The sequence below is a fragment of the Heloderma suspectum genome, chromosome 7 (assembly GCF_057233095.1).
Source record: "Heloderma suspectum isolate Gila_16-S chromosome 7, 16-S_ref, whole genome shotgun sequence".
Lineage (NCBI taxonomy): Eukaryota > Metazoa > Chordata > Lepidosauria > Squamata > Helodermatidae > Heloderma > Heloderma suspectum.
The window spans coordinates 111,526,045-111,545,083 of NC_139464.1; the positions used below are offsets into that span (position 1 = coordinate 111,526,045).

The following is a 19,039-nucleotide window of genomic DNA, read 5'->3' on the forward strand; positions in this document are numbered from 1 at the left end:
GTGTGTGCAGATTGAAGCAATGGGGCATGATTGGAGGAGACACCGGCTGCCAAGTCCATGAGGCGGCTGAGAGCGCAGCCAACAACAGCATGCGATTATGTAACGCCTGCAAGTGTCTGGCACGGCGCTCCGCTGGAGATGCGTCACGTGTTGTGCAATGCTCTTGGCCCTGAAATTCAATTAGGCTGCTTTCTGAACGATCCGTGAGTCTGCATGAGATAAGCTTCCCACTGTTGTACGCTAGAAAGCAAATGGGCTGATTAGCTGCTGCACAGGAACTGATAAATTGCTTCTTGTAATTCTAGCCAGGGTATTTTTGCGTTGCTTATGCATCATTGTGGCACTGCCGGGAAGGCTGAAATGTAAAGCGTTATGTAACCTGGCTGCACGAAAACAGACACAACCCATTCTGCCACCCCTTTTCCCTCTCTCTCCTTTGCCTCCCCCCCCCCGCCCCACCAACGAAGACTGAATAAAATGTTTTGTGCCAGGCACGCCCTCGGAGGAATTTAGCCCTTGTACATTATGCCATTGAATTTATCCCATCTGCTTCACTGACTCAGGACTGTTTATCTACAGGGCTTGGTGGTTGATTGATGATTTGCTGTTTGGTAGATGAATTGTGTTGGAAAGGGACATTAGTTTGTATGCCTATACACACATGAATACAGGTGCCCTGTTCTTTTCATATTTTTTTAATATGGGAAAATCCCACATGGTCCAAAAGAGAGTTATTTAGACCTCTCCAGTATTTACAGTATGAAAACAGCCCTTAACAAGAGATAATTCTACAAAGAGGCTTTTATTTTCCTCAAACTGTGGGGTTTGGGGGAAAGAGCAGCAGTTGTAGTACTTTCCTAGAGGAAAGGGGGATATGAAGGATTCTCCCCCAAGTGAAAGATAACAGTTCCCCAAGCACAAAGTCTTACCTTCCCTGCCCTGTCAGCATCCCAACAATCTCTCTTCCGCCTATGCCGGCAGAATGGTTCAGAAGGAGATACTAAGTTCAAGCAGATGTGTGGGACATGATTATATAAGATTCTAGTACTTTTTAGAGAAAATATACTGTGTGTGGACAACTGCATTTGTATTTTATCAGTGACTGACATAACTTTTACTATCTTCCAGAAAATATCTATGGGAAACCTAAGCTGTACATTTCACCTGAAATTAAACTACAAATAAAGCATTGCTAATAGTGCTCCCCTCCCCCACCAAAAAAAGACAAGAAAAGGCAGTATCACGAGCCATATTTTCTGCTGGTTGGCAAAGCTTACATTTAAACCTGTGTTTGTTAACAAATGGGTCCTAGCTTGATTTAATGAGTTGGTGATGCAGACAAGTCTGTGACTACTCATTATCATCAGAGGATTTAACTTACTGCAGCAACTCTGAAAATAAATAGCTACAGCTTGGATTGGACTAAGCAATAATTGAGTGCAGTCTTCTCTCCCCCCGCCCCCGCCCCCGCCCCCACCCAAATGTCCTTGGGTAGTATTCACTCACAAGACTGCAGTGCAGAATGGATTTTATTCAAAAATGGCTTGTATAGTTCTCAGAATAATATCTCCCCCCGCCCCCGATAACATAGGCATTTCCATGAAATAGGAGTATTGATGAGTGATACTTAATAGCAAGGCAATTTTAATAGAAATTAATTCAATGAAATGTGTTTAGAATTGGCTACTAGTCCTTGTTTCATTGCAGGCTCTGAGGGTCACTTCACAAATTATGCAGAAACAAACCCAAGTTAGATATTCAGTGTAAATGAACTTGCAGCCAGCCCAAGCTCCCTGAATTTTTCCTATAGGATACAGGCATTATTCTCACAATTAGTCTCACAATTTTACATTGTTAGATGTCCACCAGCCTTCCCCAATGTGGCACCCTCCAGATGTTTTAGATTACAACTCTCGTTATTCCATGCCATTAGCCATGCTGGCTAGGGCTGACGGAAGTTGCAGTCCAAAACATCTGGTGGGTGCCACATTGGGGAAGGCTGGTGAACATCATCTCTTAGGTGTACATAATAGGTCAAGTAACTTTGAGATGTGTCCAGCAGTAGCACCAACTAATTTGTATAACTGTTTGCATGATTTCTTTTGTGTGTGTGCTTTTAAGGACACACCTGCTGCCATATTGATAGACCTAGCTGTTGTTTGTGAAAGTGGTCAATGCATTAAAAAAGGCACACAACTCAAATCATTCTGATGGCTCCTTTTAACATATTTATTAACTTGAAAGAGCCGTATTGCCATGTTAACCATAGAAAAGCATTTTTTGGACATATTTAACCCATTCTCAGTTAATACCATGATGACACCCTTTTTTAAATCTGTCCCCCATACCACCATCAACCATGTTTTTCGTTCATTCTTTCTCCTTTTCTCTATCAATTCCACTGCGCACTCTCTCTCTCAGCACAACCACTGCTCAGCACCATCCCTTTTCTTTCCCCACTCCACAGGTATCTCTGCACTCAATCTTACTCTTTTTTCCCTTTCAATGCCCCATAGCATATTCTCTTTCATCTGTACCACCACAGGATTTTCTTGGTACCAGAACTTGGAAAATCTTGGCCTTAGTTTGTGCATGTTTGCATTAGAGCAGGATGGGGAACGTATTTTCGTCCAGGACTCAAATTCCTCATCCTTACTTTAGAGGAAGTATATTGGAAGCAAAGCCATCACAGTCCAAGTTAGTCAACATTCAGGGCTTGTTTTACATGAGGCTGTTAATCTGTTGCATCTATTTTTGGCTTCATTGCAGGATTGAGATCCAAGCACTACATGAGGAGCATTTCCTTTCCTGCTTTTCTGCTATGTAACTTCTAGGTAGCACTGTGGTGTAGAGGAATAGTGTAAATGCGCAAGTGGAAACAGCGTTTTCTTTCGTGTTCAGAAATAATACCCCATTTCCCCTGCTCTAAAAAATCTCAAGAAACGTGCTGTTTATAAACAGAAGCAAAACTGGAGGGTCACAATGTTGCAACGTCATCTGAAGAATCCGTAAACAACTGTGAATAGGGAATGACAAGAGCACAGTAAATGCCTTGTGTAGAAAAGCTTTCAAACTTTTTTCATAATTTTGAGGAGGGGCATTTATTGTTTAATCCACAATATTGGATTAATGTTTGGGGAAGGCTAAATTCAAAGAATTTGGGGGAGTGGGGTTCTAGCCATCAAAGATGAGGTGGCCAAGGGTTTTTCCTTCCTTCCTTCCTCTCTCTCTCTCTCTTTCTTTCTTTCTTTCCTCCCCCATCAAAGCCTTGCTGCCACTTCAAACCAGTACTTCCCAAAAAGGCTTCCTACTGATGCAGCATAAACACTCAGGCATACCATTGCAAACTAATAGGTATATTTACAAGTTCCATTCAGAATCATAGAATTATAGAGTTGGGAGGTACCTTGCAGATCATCTAGTCCAACCCTGTGCTCAATATCAGATCAAGATGCAACAATAGCATCCCTGAGAGATGGCCACCCAGCCTCTGCTTTAAATACCACCTGCAAAAGAGAGCTGTAACTTTAGAGTGGAATATCTCTATTGAATACAACTGTTAAAACATATTTTCCTTGCAAATGGACTGTAGGCTAACTTTTTACCACTCCTTGATTAATATTTCATAGAATCACCAAGGGACAGATAAAAGACGAGATTCAGGGGCTAGATGCTGTTTGCAGGCTTTCCATTGTCCCTCCTGGTGTGGAAGAACAAATCGTTAGTATTTATACAATGACTCTCTTAATTTTCTTTAAAATCACTTTAATATTGCATATACAGTGGCCAAAATAGACGATGATGGTTCTCTTTTTAAAGTGGAGCATGTTTGTTTTGGAAATGCACAATATTGCAGGCATCTGGGTAGGATTATTGTTTTGCCCTCAAAGTTCCTAAGGAAAAGTCCATAAATTCACTCTGAATTTAACTTTAGGTGAAATATCAGTGGTTACTCTACATCTGAGTAAAATTAAACTTCTGTCATCATTACACACTGTTGTAAATTCCCACGGAAGGATTGCTGTGATTACCCTGTGTAGCGGTCCCTTCCATTTCAGCAGGATTACCTGTAGAGCTGGACACTTATCACAACAAAATATCAGCTGTCAAACAGCAGAGATGAATTATGGACTGGAAACTTTGTGATAGGTATATTTAAGTTTAACTTCAAGATCTAGACAGAACATTGTTGTGATTTCCCTTGTTTAGATCCCATCCCAATGGCTCAAGGCAATAGAAAGCCAAAATGTAAAATGAAAGCTATAGTTTTGATCCTAACTCCAGGAATAGTTCATATTCATGGAACAGGATTCTCTTTCTTCCCTATGCAGCCCCTGTGTCGTCCCCCGCCCCCCAGATCTGCTTCTGGGGTTGGAAGACCCTTGGGAATGGTGCAAGAGATAATGTGGAGGGTTGCAGATGGAGGAGGGAGTTCAGGGAAACACCCCCCCCCCCAGTTCTTGTGGCAATATGTCAAAGAAACCCCAGCTAATATTTAGTTTACTTTTTCAAACACTTTCATTTTGTTACTGTATATACAGGAATTTAGGTAGTATAAGCAGGTACCCTCCTTCCTTATCAGCAGTCTGTTGATGCTGTGCAGGGTTTTTTTTAAGAAAGTTGTCCATTTCCTTTAACACCACCATCATCACCACACCATGTTGAATCCCTTGGTTTTCTCTGTCATATTTCTGCCTCAGTCTTTTAAAAGTAAAATGTAGTCAGATGGATTTATTTTCCTCTCCACCATGAAGAGGGAATGATCATCATTTTAAAAACCTTGTCCAAGAAAGTTCTGTTAAAAGGCATGCTAAGCATTGGGTTTTTAAAAAGATATTTCTTAATAGTTCTATGGTGGTAGTGATATTTTATAATCTTTTGTTCGTGTGTGTGTGTGTGTGTGTGTGTGTGAGAGAGAGAGAGAGAGAGAGAGAGAGAGAGAGATTTTCCCTTTTCAGACCTCTCTTTTGCAATTTGTGTTTTATACCCCTAGAGGTCACAACAAACAGTGTATCTCGAGCAGATTGTTTGCAGCGGGAAATAATGTATCTGGGAAATTCATTAAAAGTTCTGTTCCAGTTGGCCCGCTTGCTGCTTCTCTCTCGCAGTGGCCATTTTCAAGACCAGCTGCTGTCTCCTTGCAGGAAGGAAAGCAGAGAAGACCCCCCAAGCACTGTATCAGCTGCTCCTTCACCTGCAACAGGACCTCTCTCACCTAGGTGGCCATTTTAGGATCAACTGTCCAGAGACTATTTGGAGGCCTTTTGGGAGTCTTACATTTTTCTTAATTTGGTTTCCTTGTGAGAAAACATTTTAAAAATATATTTGCTACCATTATACCCTGCCTTACCTCTGAGGAGTTCGGAGTGTTTTTGCTGCACAACAAAGCTGTAAGGTAGATTAGTCTGAGAAACAGTAACTTGGTTAGAGCAATCCAACTTGTGTTGTAACCACACTGCCACCTGATAAAATAGTTGTTACCTATCATTATGATTCCTTGACCTCTTGTGGGATATTTCTTTGAATAATCACATTATCGCACATCCTCCACTGTAGGGCTGATTCACACTATCGGTTTCGTTCACATTTGGACTTGTTGGCTTGAAATATTATTTTACTGTTCCTCCTTCCTGCCCAATGTAGTCCCTACTTAAGAACTAAGGTTTGAACACTTACGAACAAGTTTTGTAAGCTGACGGGTGGCTTCTGAAGTTACCTCACTGGCCCAGAAGCCACTGCAGCATGTCTCCTTGCTATGCCACTGAGATGACAGTTTTGAGGGCCTGAGGTCAAGTGGCTGTTGCCATCACTGATTCCCACATCAGTGTTGCCCAGCTTGGAGGCAAGACACTGGTATTGGCAATAGCCACATCAGTGGTCTCTTCCACATGTCACAACACTTGAGGTCATTGCCTCCATAGTATGGGAAGGAGCCACAATACACTACCCCTTACAGCACAAGCCATTCTTAAAACTACATGCAAAAATATTTACCTCTGGCCACAGGATCCTTGAAAGTCAAAGTTCAAACAGGAGTAGGGTGTAACTATTTATTATGTTTTACTGGGCCATAAATGTTGGTCTGAGTCTCCTTTTTCAAAGGCAACATCTGTTGGGGTCCAGAGGGGTCAGAACCCCAATCCGTCAGGTTTCTAGGTCTATGGGAATACCAGCTGTCAATCTGGGGAGCCAGAAGCAAGGTGGCTAGGTCCAGGGTAATCCTGTATCAAGTTCCAGCAGCAGAAGCGACGTGCTAAAGGGTCCCAGTGCAGGTTATTTGGTTCTAGATGGGCAAGAGGTCAAGTCTCAAAGGCAGTGATTAAATATTCAAAAGGTCACATAGTCCAAGGTGGGCAAGAGTTCAGATTCCAGAGGCAGTCTCTGAAGGGCAGAGGAAGATGTTATAGCTCAAGGCTAGGGGTCAAGTTCCAAAAGGGAGCAGGTGCTTAGCCAGGTGCTCGGTCTGAGGAGTGAGTTCTGGAGCCTAGCAGACATAGACTGAGCCTTGGAATCAGCTGATTGATTCAGCTGTCCGGAATCAGCTGACCTAGGTGATGCCCTTAAAGCACTGAGCTCGGTATACAAAGCTTGTGATTCACCACAAGACAGCTCTAGAGGTGACAACCCTTGCCACCTCACACAATTCTCCATATTCCATTACCTTGGGAGTGGGGAACCTCTTGGACTGAATTCAGTTTCGGATAAGCTCTCAGGAGCTGCATTCCGGTGGTGGGTGGGGCCAAAGACAAAAAGGGTGGGACTAAAAAGACCAAAAAACCCCCAAAACAATACCAGCATAGTTTAGCTTAAAGCTGTTACTGCCAGTAATGAAGCCTTAGGAAAGGTATTCCAGCCTTTTAGAAGAGTGGGGGGACTGTACAAAGCCTGGGAAATGACCAAATAATTGCTGGTCAGGGAAAAGGGGGTGAAGCCATCTGTGGAACCTTGGAGGGCCAGATTGGATCCCACTGTCACAGTTCCTTCGTCCCCTGCTTCGAAATCAACACACTCTGGGATACCAGGTTTCAGGCTCACTACTTTGTTAGTTGACGACCAGGTTCCTTACAAATGCAAATTCTACGAAACTCTCAGGCTACAAAGGAAACAGCTACTCCACACAATTACGAATATCAATAGAGGAGTGGAAGTGGAAGTTAGAGAAGTTGCTAGCAGTTTGAACAAGAACTTCTCGGCCTCACTAACTCAGAGGGATGCCTGTCCTTATAGTGCCTCCCTCTATATCACGCATAGCCAACCTGGTGGAGCGTCTGAGCTCCACCTCCAACTTCTCCCGCCTTGCTCTGCGATGGACCCTAGCATCCGTCAAGTCACGCCCCTTACTCTCCTCCTCCCCCGAAACCTGGGTTCTCATGGAGGAGGAAAGGTGTGGGGGCCTTCAGGCTGAACCATCTGTGCACCAAGGTCTTGGGAAGAAGGCCTTGCTATATCTGAGCTCGCTAGGGGGGGAGCCTCCCCCTGTTCTGGCTGTCCCCCTTCTGAATCTGAGCTGCTAGATACCTCCACATACTCAGATTCATTCTAGACACCCAGGAGGGCTGGATTGGGACCCTGGGCTCTGCCTCGAATCTACCCTTCCTAAGCTCCTCCCACCACCCTTGCCTGGTTAATGTACTTTATTAAAAGATTGTGGTCACATCACTACCTCAATCTGGTGTATATCCCCCAGGGAATTGTGCTACCCCCTGTCCCCTGCTTTCCCTTTTCTTCTTGCATGCGCTCTCTGCTCTAACCATAGGTGGGAGGCCAAGGTGAAGAGAACTGTCCCTCTTTGAGAGTCACACCTGAATATTGAGGAACTGTAATTTGGGCACCTTGGTTGTAGCAACTGAATGGTATCTGTACATAAGCCAAGGGTTTTCTAGATGTTCTTTTTCTAACCTCATATATGCAGTTCTTTAGTATATCCTTGACATCATGCCTCCCAGAATACTTATACAACCAAGCACCAAAGAAGTTGTTCTCTTGCTGTTTTTTTATCATTTGACTCGAGATTGCATTTACTATCTGCAAATTGGAAAACAAGTCACAACAGTTCACCCTTGTTTTTGCAATGGGTCCATTAAGCTTGAACTTTAATGCCATGATGTTGCTTGTAACAGTTGGTTTATACCCCTAAACCAATGAAGTATCCATGGCAACCATCTGACCTATATGTGGAGCCATGGTCTGCCTTCCTGCTCAGGGTCTGGGCTCATACATTGTTGGACACTGACTCAATTTACTGAGGCTTGAACACCAGACACTCTTAACAAGGACCAGCTCCAACATAACATACACAGTTTCCCATTTAATTGGTAGCTCAGGCCTCTGCATTTTTCTGTCATGTTTGCAATGGCACATTTGAAATCTGTGCCACTGCAAAGATATATTTTGCTCAGACCTATTCAAACCATAGACAAAGAGTTGCATGGTACAAATATCATTCATGCACTGTTAATTAGGAACTCATATTAAAGTTCCACATTTCAAGAATGAGAACCCACTCTTTGTTACCTATCATAAGCCAACATTTCAATTTGAATTTCACATTTAATAGATGGGGCCTTCATTTGGGAACAAGTGAAGAATCAGAATCAATTTCTGAGTCAAATATTTCAACGAAAAATGAATGGTTCAAGGACAGACAGGAAATCCTTAATCCGTAGAGGCAGGGGCGACTACAGCACCTCTCAGAAACATACACTAAATACAGTATATAGATAGCAATACTCTTGGTCAGCAGACATCCCTGAGAGATGCTGTAGCTTTTCCCCCTGTGGAGAGGTATCCAGATAGGGAAAGAAAACCACCAGCTTTACTGGCAGATTGTGTAAGACCTGAAGGTCCACGGAGCAGACTAATTCCTGACATAAAGCAAAGGAGTACCCTACCCAGACAGACCGTCACAGTGTTCATTGTGACAACATTAAGTATCAGAATATGCACTTGTTTAGTTTAACAGGTTATCTATCACTCTTCCTCCTAAGGGCTTCACCACACCAGGCTTTTTATCCCACAGTTTACCAGGGCTTCTGCTTTTGGATTCTTTGCAGGATAGATTGGCTCCTTTACACAGGCAGACACGTGCTTTGAATCAAAGACTTCCTCTCTCTGTAAATTCTATATGTTTCATTATACAGCCACTAGATGGCACTCTCGATATATCACATTAATGTCCTTTGTCGCTTTATCTCCGATAAAGGGGAGGAAGCACGGGAGACATCCTGGAGGTTGACGATGTCATGTAAAGGACCAGCAAACTGTTGTGAGCGGCCAGTCACAAGTGTGCAATAATGCGCTCAAGTCAGGGGGGACGTGGTATATATATGCTTGGAGCCACTAGGTGACACTGTGTGGGGAGGCTTGGCTAACAGGAGGGTAAAGTCTACTTGTTGTTTCATCTCATCATGGACTCCAGGTTCTAACTATTTGTGCTTCCAGACAGAGGGATCCTAGCACTAATAATCAGAAGGCATTGTGGAGCTATTCCGTCTTTTCTTACTTAACAGATTTTCCACAGTAAGAAAAAGATGGAAACAGCAGTGGGAAAACACATGAGGGCTACGAGCACAAATGTAAATAATTTGGAGATCAGAATATGTTTTGTAAAACGTTATTTTCCAGAAATCAGAAATTATATTTTATTTCCAAACCTGTTCCTAAGTTCGACCCCCATTGCACTCCTGATGGTGTAATCAGGCATGCGGCAGGAATTCCCTTTCATTGGTCATAAACCTTTGACTTCCTCCCCTTTCCCTAAAACGTACCTGGTGGCAGTGGCACTGCTATGGCACTTCCCACAGCACTTGTGCGGCAGTGACCATTTGCAAGGATCCATGGAAATGCCCTTCCCATGGATCTTGAGTAGGGTCCGTGCGTTTTGCCTAGATCCTTGTGCTCAGTATGGTACCATGTCAGTGCCGTGGACCTAACAGAGGTCCTATAGGAAGGTCTTCCTTTTGCTGTCACCTGGTAAGTAATCCAAGATAACATACAAAATAAATGGGTTGGATCCAGATGTAGTCATATTTAGAGTAGGCCCACTGAAATCAATGGAACATAAATTAGTCACAAATAACTTATGTTTTATTTTTTATTTAATAGACTTATGGGACATAAATTAGTCACGAATAACTTATGTTTTATGTTTTATTTAATAGACTTATGGGACATAAATTAGTCACGAATAACTTACATTTTATTTTTTATTTAATAGACTTATATACTGCTGTCCATATCCAAAAATATCTCATAAATGGTTCCATTGATTTCAGTAGATCTACTCTAAGTATGATTAAATCTGGATCCACCGTAATATATTTATTTTATATTATACATATGTAAAACTATAAAAATCCATATATATAAAATTAAAAAAAAACATAAGCCTTGTCTACCACAAAAAATCCTGTAATTAAAAAGACCTCTGCTCTGACAGGTACCTTCTCTCTTTTACCTTTCAAGAACGTGCTTGAAGAGAAAAGACTTGGGTAAAAAATAAAATGGCTCTGTGTTTGTGTTAAGATGGACGTTCACAATTAGTGCTCCATTTTTTGTGTTAGGGAAGTTAGTCGAGATGGTAAATGGCAATTAGTTGGCTGGAAGATGCGACATAATACAAGCCAATATCTCTGAGCTCAATCCCAGCCACTCATCTGTAGTATGGGGCCAGTCATGCTAGCCTACAATACAAGTCAGCCTTTCACAGCTTATGACACACCGAGCTGAGCACAACCTAGCAGGCATGTACTGTGGCTTGCCATGTGCTTTGTACACACACACACACACACACACACGTGGCAGACAGCATACATGGCAGGTGGTCTGCATTTGGCTTGGTGGGTCTCCAGTTGTGCAGGCAGACTTATACTGTGTTACTGAGATAATGTTTGTGACTTTGGAAAAACACTACATGAATACTAAGGGCAGGTTCACACGATCGTGTACGTTACTTGATTTCTCGACACTTGATTACTATATGCTTGACTGTCAGCTGAGTACGCAAACTGACTCCATTTGCAGTGATGCGAATATGAAACTTCTCTATACAGTGTGATCTCTATAATGGCCCATTCACACATCCACATGGTTGTCTGATGTTGCCATCATCAGATGATGAACATGCATGTGTGCGCTATGCATGTTATTTTATTGTTAAACAGCATCAACTCTGCAACGTATGGAAGGGCTGTCTCCTTCCACATAGCCTATCACCATCTTTAATAACAATAAGAATACACTTTTAGCAATGCCATCTGAGCCACACGTTCAGATAAAGACATATAAAGAGGCACCCCCTTACCGTGGAAATTTGCCAAAGATCACGCATGCACGCTTAAGGCCTGTCTCTTAGTTTAGCATTTCATAGCTAGAATTTACCTTCTATGGGATTTGTTTTAATTGGCTATAATCCATCATTAGGATTACAGAGTCCTGCCAGGATGAAGCTACTATGAAAATTTCAGCAGTGGCTGCCACCTGAAGAGGCATCTGGACAAGCAATGAAAATCACTGCTCTCGGTGGGCCCAACGGGTGGCTCTCCTCAGGCCAGATTTAACCTGGAGGCTGCTAGTTCCTAACCCCTAATTTAGGCTGTCACAATGTTCTGATAAATGCAGAGTAGACTGTATTAACAGTTAAACTGCGGTAATTTTGCATCACCCTCTATATCAACTATCATCAACGCAGCACTTTAGTAAAACATTATTTTTTTAGAAATCTGTTTAATATTATGAGCTGACAGCTTGCTTGTCAAATTTTATATAACCATAAATCTTTCAGGTGCGGGCCTGTAAAGTGTCGATCCTGCCAGATAAAACTGTTCTGTGCTTCCCATCTGAAACTTAGCATATTGTAATCAACTATCATTTTATTTTGAAAAGTCCCCAAGTTTGTTTTTCTACTCAAAGTCAAAATAGACTAACATGGCTGATGTTTTTTCTGATCTGAAGAGAATTAGCCTTTTGGTTATTATGCTATATGAAGAGCCAGAGCAGATAGTTTACCGCCCTACCATAGGTTGCTAATCTCATCCAGTTCCTCCTTGGCCCTGCGCATAAATTATTCTGCTTCTGTTAATAACATAGTGGAACACTTAGCTAACTAGGGTGCTCAGACCATGCCCTCTGACCACTGAAATCTTACTGAGCCCCCTTCTGGCTTTGGTGATTTCACCAAATATTACCAACACACTTTAAATCCCATTTTTGCAGCCATAAGGGTTATTTTTCCAGGCAAAGTTAAACACTTTCCCTCCCTGTTTATTTCAATGAGAGACATATGCCAATATCACCACTGAAGTAAACCAGAACTGTGAAATAAACATCTCAGTTTTTCAAATCAGTATAAATATTGTCATTGGCAGGGTATTCAAGATCAGTTCAGATATTACAAAATTTAAATCACATTATTTATTTATTAAATTTCTTAATCGCCCATCTGGCCAGTCACCCGGCCGCTCTGGGCGATGTACAATAGTACAACAGTTTAAAACTATAAAATTCCACATTTAAAACATTGTATTTCTAAAAATATCCTAACCCACCCCAAATGCCTTCCTGAACAACCACGTTTTTAACATGTGGTGGAAGCTTATTAAAGAGGGGGCATGGTGGAGTTCCCTAGGGAGGGAGTTCCACAAAGTGGGCGGCCACCACAGAGAAGGCCCTCTCCCTCATTCTCACCAGCCTAGCTGTCCTGGCTGATGGGACAGAGAGAAGGCCATCCAAGGCTGATCTTGTTGAGTGGCCTGTCTGGTGTTGCTGGAGGCGCTCCTTGAGGTAGGCTGGGCCAGAACCATATAGGGCTTTAAAGGTCAAAACCAACACCTTGAATTTGGCCCAGAAAACAACTGGTAACCAGTGCAACTCCTTCAGCACTGCCGTGATGTGATCATGCTGGCGGCTGCCTTTAATCAGCCGCTGCGTTCTGCACCAGCTGCAACTTCTGAACCGTCTTCAAGGGTAACCCCACATAGAGCGCATTACAGTAGTCTAGACAAGAGGAGACCAAGGCATGTACTACCAATAGGAGCAGATAGTCGGGAAGGTAGGGGCGCAGCTGCCGTATCAGAGGGAGATGAAAAATAAAGGATGCAAGAGAGGTTTATAAAATAGGAATGGTGTGGAAAAAGCAGATGGAGAGATGTATTTTGCCCTGTTGTATGATGCCAAAAGCTGGGATCACCCAATCAAATTGGTTGGCTGTAGGTTCTGGAGAGACAGAAAGACGAACTTCTGTATGTAGCATGTTATTATCTTGTGTAATCTTCTTCCACAAGAGGTGGTGATGGCCACTAGACCAGGGGTGGCAACTTGTGGCCCTCCAGATGGTTTGGCCTACAGCTCCCATCACCCCCTCAACATTGGCTATGCTGGCTAGGGCTGATGGGAAGTCTAGGCCAAAACACCTGGACACCCACAAGTTGTCCATCCCTTCATTAGACACTGCTTGTAGGTCTCCCGAAGTCAAGAAGCTGGACTAAGAGGCCTGGGGTCCCAATCCACCCCTGAGAGGTTCTCCAAAATGGAATTTGGCCCTTGGGCTGAAAGAGATTCCCCACCCCTGGACTAGATGGACTCATGGTCTGATCTAGTAAGGCTCTTCTTATGTTCATATGTAGATGAGGATGCAGTGCCAGCATACTATTTGTGGTACGTTAGTTGCTAGTTGTAACTAGGGATGCTGGAGAAGTTCGAGACGGACTAAAATGAGCTTGAGTTTCTAAGACTCCGACCTGCGGAATCCACTGCAGAGTGACCCCCTCTGGCCGTGTGGAGTCCGTGGACTTTCAGGTGGTTTTTTTACTTTACTGAAATTTACACATATAAATTCATAGGAAAATACATACGTTTCTGCTGAGGAAACATTGAATGGAATGGGGGACAATTCGCTAAATGTTAGGTACTAAGGTAAATTATGGAAATATGGAAATACTTACGTAATTATTTACGTATTTTTCCACATGACAGGAAAAAAAATTGCATCTGTCTGTGGGCGGACAATGGAACAAAAGGCACCCGACTATCCATGAAACACAGACGGAGCAGATTTTACACAGTCCGTACATCCCTAGTTGTAACATAAAAAATTTGATTTTTATGAGGCAAGATAAAATTAAATATTTTTTTAAAAAAATGTTCTTTAAAAGATATATTAAGAATTGGAGAGAGATGGTCAGATCTGTTTGGATATTGTTGTTTTTTTAACCAAGTAATTTGCCTCATACTTCCTTAATAAACCTAGGCTTATCACGTAGCGTTTCTGACAGACACATTGGAAATACAAGTGGGAGTAGCATGATACTTGCAGGGGACTGAAACATCTGTGTGTTTGCAGCTTGGGGCATCCCTATTTAATGAGAAACAGCTGAGATGTGTGGGTGGCCCTTTTCTCTACGAGAAGCTGCTGGAAAATCTTGCACATATTTTTGGACTTGCATACTACAGTTACAAGCACACATTGGCTGGCGGCACCGCTATTGAGGCAAAAGCTATCTTCATTTTAGCAGAGGTGGGCTGGATGCACAGTCTGTACTGTTCTGTTTGTGACTTTGTCCATCTGTTTGCGGCTGGAATTATATACAACATCATCCATCGTGTCAACGATGTGCATGGCTCTTTACAGAATAAAATTATAAAGTGTCCAATGGAAATAACAATTAAAATGTTGGCATTAGGGGGAGACAACAGAAGAAGGGAAGGGAAGCAGTGTCAGGATCTGACCATGAGTGGCTCTATCCAGATCTAGGCTGGGAAGGTGCTGAGTAGCTAGAAACTGGAGGCCTAAGCACAGCAGGTACAGTTCTGTTGAGTCGAAAGCCAGGCTCCCTTGTATGTATAACAGGAGGTTTAACGCTGTGCCACCTGAAGGGCAACACATCTTATTGAAGCCACACAGTCCTTGGTGGGGAGAAGCAAGAATAAAGGGGGAAGGAATATACACAAATGCATTTACACATGCTCGGATTTCATATGAATTGTGGGAGAGGACACATAGTCCTTTGCTTATTGTCGCTCCTGTGCTCACTACTGTCTCAGGGTTCTAGGAGCATCTTGCTAATTTAGCTGAGGATGTTCTGAGAATTAGGATGGCCATGTGTCCTGTTTAACAGGGGACAGCCCCTCTACTTGAAGGGCTGTCAGAGGACCGGCCTCTCTTTTGAAGGCATCCTCTATTTGAAGAGCTGTTCAGTCCAAGTCTGGTTTAAAGATAAAAGAACAATCAGAAGAAAGAGATGAAGTTCTCCATCAACAATATCTGGACAGCAGACTGAGCTGTCACAGTCTTCCCCACTATGGTGAAATTGACTGTATTTTATTTACATTTTAATAATTATTTCTAAATTTGACTGTATATTACATATGCAAATTTTATGCAAATTGGTACACTCTTTTTGGCTTCTTTTTCAGTGATACATTTCCTCTTTTGGGGGGCAATTTGTAAGTGGCCACCCTGCCTGAGATGTCTGTCTGTCTCTCTCTATATATATATGTATAAACGCACGCACACATACACGAGGAAAGGGCTCTTACAGGATCAAGAGAGTGCATTATTTTTTCCCTGTAGAAGCAACTAGAATAATGAAACTGAATGTAAGAAATCACATTTTGTTTCTACTTCCTCATTTTAATCTGAAAACTTATTTTCTGTTTAGAAATACTTGTCCCTTTCGATCAATCCAATCTTATTTAGAACTCTTATTATTACTGTTGCTTCCCTGGGTCTTTGTTCTTACCCCCTTCCAACTATTGTTAGGAACAAAAGAATTGTATTGATGGACAACAATAGGACTGTTATGCTGTCTCTTCAAAGCCATATTATGTTTCCTACTGTCATTACATAAGAATTGAGAGTCAGCTGAGAGCTATTTACATTCCACAGAGCTCATATAGAGTTAAAACCTATAGAAGTCATTCTGGACACTGTGACCAGTGGATGGGGAGAGTTTATGTCCTTCAGTGTGAATGAAAAAATTTGGATGAATGTTGCTACAGTGTACATTTGCTTTCTTATGCACATTTGCGTTCTCATAATCATTAATGTGTTTAACCATAGCTCACTAGCTTTCAAGTTCTTTTACGGGAACTTGTGGGTTCTGCAATGTGAAGTTTAGGCATAGTGGATAAGCTTCCATGATTGTCCGCTACGACAAACTTCACTTTGAAACATGCAACGGTTGCAATGGAATGTTGTAAGTGGCATATTCTAGAGTGCCCTTTCTGTTCATGCAGGAAAGTGGTGATGCTCAACAGGCTTGGCCAGTAGCCCTCAAGAAATGTGCATCCTAGAACACGTTCCCCAGAATCCTCTGCAATGTGCAGCAGTTCTGTGGCAGATGTGCAGAGATTCCAAAGCATATGAACTGTTGTGGACAGAGTTCCTTTAAAGTAGAACAGGAGTGGGCAGAAGATAGATTGGAGTCTACTGGTAGATCTCTGGGTGATTTGCAATAAATTGGCAAGGGTTTCTGACTCCCCGCAGTTTAACAAAAGCAAGTAAAATTGTAAGTCTGCTGTGGCTGGCCTTGTACTAATTACTTATCTCTTAGCCTCAGGGTTCCTCCTATAAAATATAAGTATTAATTGGCTGTTTTTCACCAGGTCTTTGCACACCTTTCTCGCTAAAAGCTGAGGGAGAGTTCCTTATCCATGGAAGCATCTAAAAAATTGGGCATTAAGAAGATAATTAAAAATATCTTTGACTTCCCAAAGTCCACAGCTAAGTTGTTGGTTAACTGGAGGCTTGGGATACAGCTGTCTGTGGGGGAAAAAACCCAGCATAATATAAGCCTGCAGTGTAATGCAGACTCTGTCAATCCTTACTTAAAGTATTCTTCTTTCTCAATATATTTCTGGCCTTGACACCCTATTTCAAAGTGTGGGGGGGGAGAAATTCAGAAAGCTTAATTCGACCTAAACTGCATCTTGATATCGGCATTTGGACTCCGGGTCAGTTCTGAGTGAGTGCGGTGTTCTGCGTTGAGAGACAGGATAAAGTTTACTTTTAACTGAGCCTTTTCAGGATCCGAAGCACCCCGGGAAATTTTAAAGAAGAATATTTCTTAAGTGTCCCTGACCATACAGCTCTATGTTTTCTTACTGTGCAGTACTGTTGTTAATCCTTGCTGTTGAGCCTTACTGACACCTCAGTCCAGCTCAGAGCGCTACACGGTTGTGTAGTCATGCAAAAATGGCTCCTACGCTTAGCATCCTCCTTTGGAGGAGGTGTGGCTGGAGAGGCCGGATTTTTCATTGCCTAACAACTGATCAATGGGACAGTAACCTCTTTGAAAGGGCTCTGCTTATGGCAGGGCTGGCATCAAGAGCAGCATGGTTAGACCCCTGCCAAGGGCCCCATCACCAGCACGGGCCCGCTGATAAGAGCCTCCTGGACTTGCGGCTTTGCTTTACCACTGCAGCCTGCTTGTTCACCTGCCTCTCACTCCGGCCCAGACAACAGCGGTGGTGAGAGAGAGGAGCAATAGATGCTACTGCCTATTTACTCTCCGCCTGTCAAGCAAGCAGATGGTAGCACTGACGGTGCCCCAGCTGTGCCCTGCTCACTCCTTTGGATTTGCCATTGTACATGGAGGGCATAATTTGAAATTCAATAGCTATTAAAGTCCTACATAAAATGTGATATATTATATGATGGAAGTAATCTTCCAGGGCCTGCGTCCCATTTATTCATTTGCTTTGAGACCATGTCTGTACTTTCTGAAATGCATTAATATTTGTGGTGCATCTGAAATTCCATTGTGGTGGTGTCCTGACTTTACTAGGCTGTTCCTCAGAAAATGAAGGAAGTCATTATAGGAATGATGATTTCATGGAACTATTGAGGCGGGTTGGTTCCCCTGGGAATGAGTTAGTGTTGCACATGATGGTGGTATTTTTCAGCAAGTCCATTTGGTGCACCCATGTCTGACACACCCTGTAGCCATGTACATATTCCAGAACAGATGAATCATCAGAAACCTTTGGCTTGCAACAGGAGCTTCTAGTAGATCATTTGTCCACTGAATTATTCTGGGATGTTTGGGATGTGCTGGCCTGGAATTTGTGCTGGGATGGGCTGGCCTGTAACTCAGGATTCCTCCAGGGTCAATCGGTATTTCTTTTTTTATTAGCATCAGCTGGGATCCAAGAACTACACAATTCATCCCCAAAAGGGCTTGAACTTTTTTTTTTCTCAGATAGCAGACCCTCTTTTTCAATATGGGAAGTAACAGAGAGTATGCACAAACTGGCTCGTTAGATCCTCATCCTCCGTTTTTAAATGTTTAATGTTTATTTAAATCAATTTTAAATATATAAAAATACTTATACGAACAAAAACACACATGTAAACATACAAGTGCACATTCACTGGTCTCCGTTTTTAATCATGAGCTCTAAGTACAGGGGATCATAGCGCACTCCTTTCCTTCATAGCAAAACTGAATGGTCAGGTAACACAGGTACACGTAATGTATGCAATGAAATACTGTATCAGCTCCTCTCTACAGGAGGAGCAGCTGCCCCAGCCGTAGGCCAAACTCCAGTTTGGTGGAGGAGGGGCAGAAAGAGAGTAAGGAACAATGGGCGCCGCTCCTCCTCCTCCGGCAGTGAACCCTGTCAGAGCTCTGCCCAGTCATACCAAGATGCATCTTCCTCCATTAAGGTGAAGCTGACATATTCGAGGCTGGACGAGACGAATTATATTTTCCTTTGGATTTTGAAAAGAAAAGGGGTACGAATAGGAATTTACCCATTAGCTTATTTACCAAAATGGTGATTCTTCACGCTATTTTTATCTTTTTATTCAAGGGTAGCAATTTGAGGAAAATACTTCTCAATCGCTATTTTAAAGGTGACTATGGAAGCGGCATCAGTGGCCCTCTCTCCAGCAACTATGGCAAAACCACGCAAGGAGGAGGTAAATAAACTTCATGTTTAAAAACATTATTTAAAACAAATACTACTCTTCTTTCTAGTAAGGCACGTGCGGACAAGTATTAGCCAGGGGAAAATGCAGTCTGAAGAGTAAAGCGCATTC

The 19,039-nt window shown here is 42.6% G+C and overlaps 1 protein-coding gene across 10 annotated transcripts in view; it reads left to right on the top strand.

The window, feature by feature from the left end:
- The window catches only part of ITPR2 (inositol 1,4,5-trisphosphate receptor type 2), a 351,496-nt gene that overhangs the window by 209,920 nt on the left and 122,537 nt on the right, over window positions 1-19,039 (top strand). For all 10 annotated transcript variants that reach the window (XM_084811532.1, XM_084811531.1, XM_084811533.1 and 7 more), the window contains one exon: window positions 18,811-18,919. In XM_084811532.1, coding sequence (XP_084667658.1) covers window positions 18,811-18,919 — 109 coding nt within the window. The remainder of the gene's footprint in view (window positions 1-18,810; window positions 18,920-19,039) is intronic.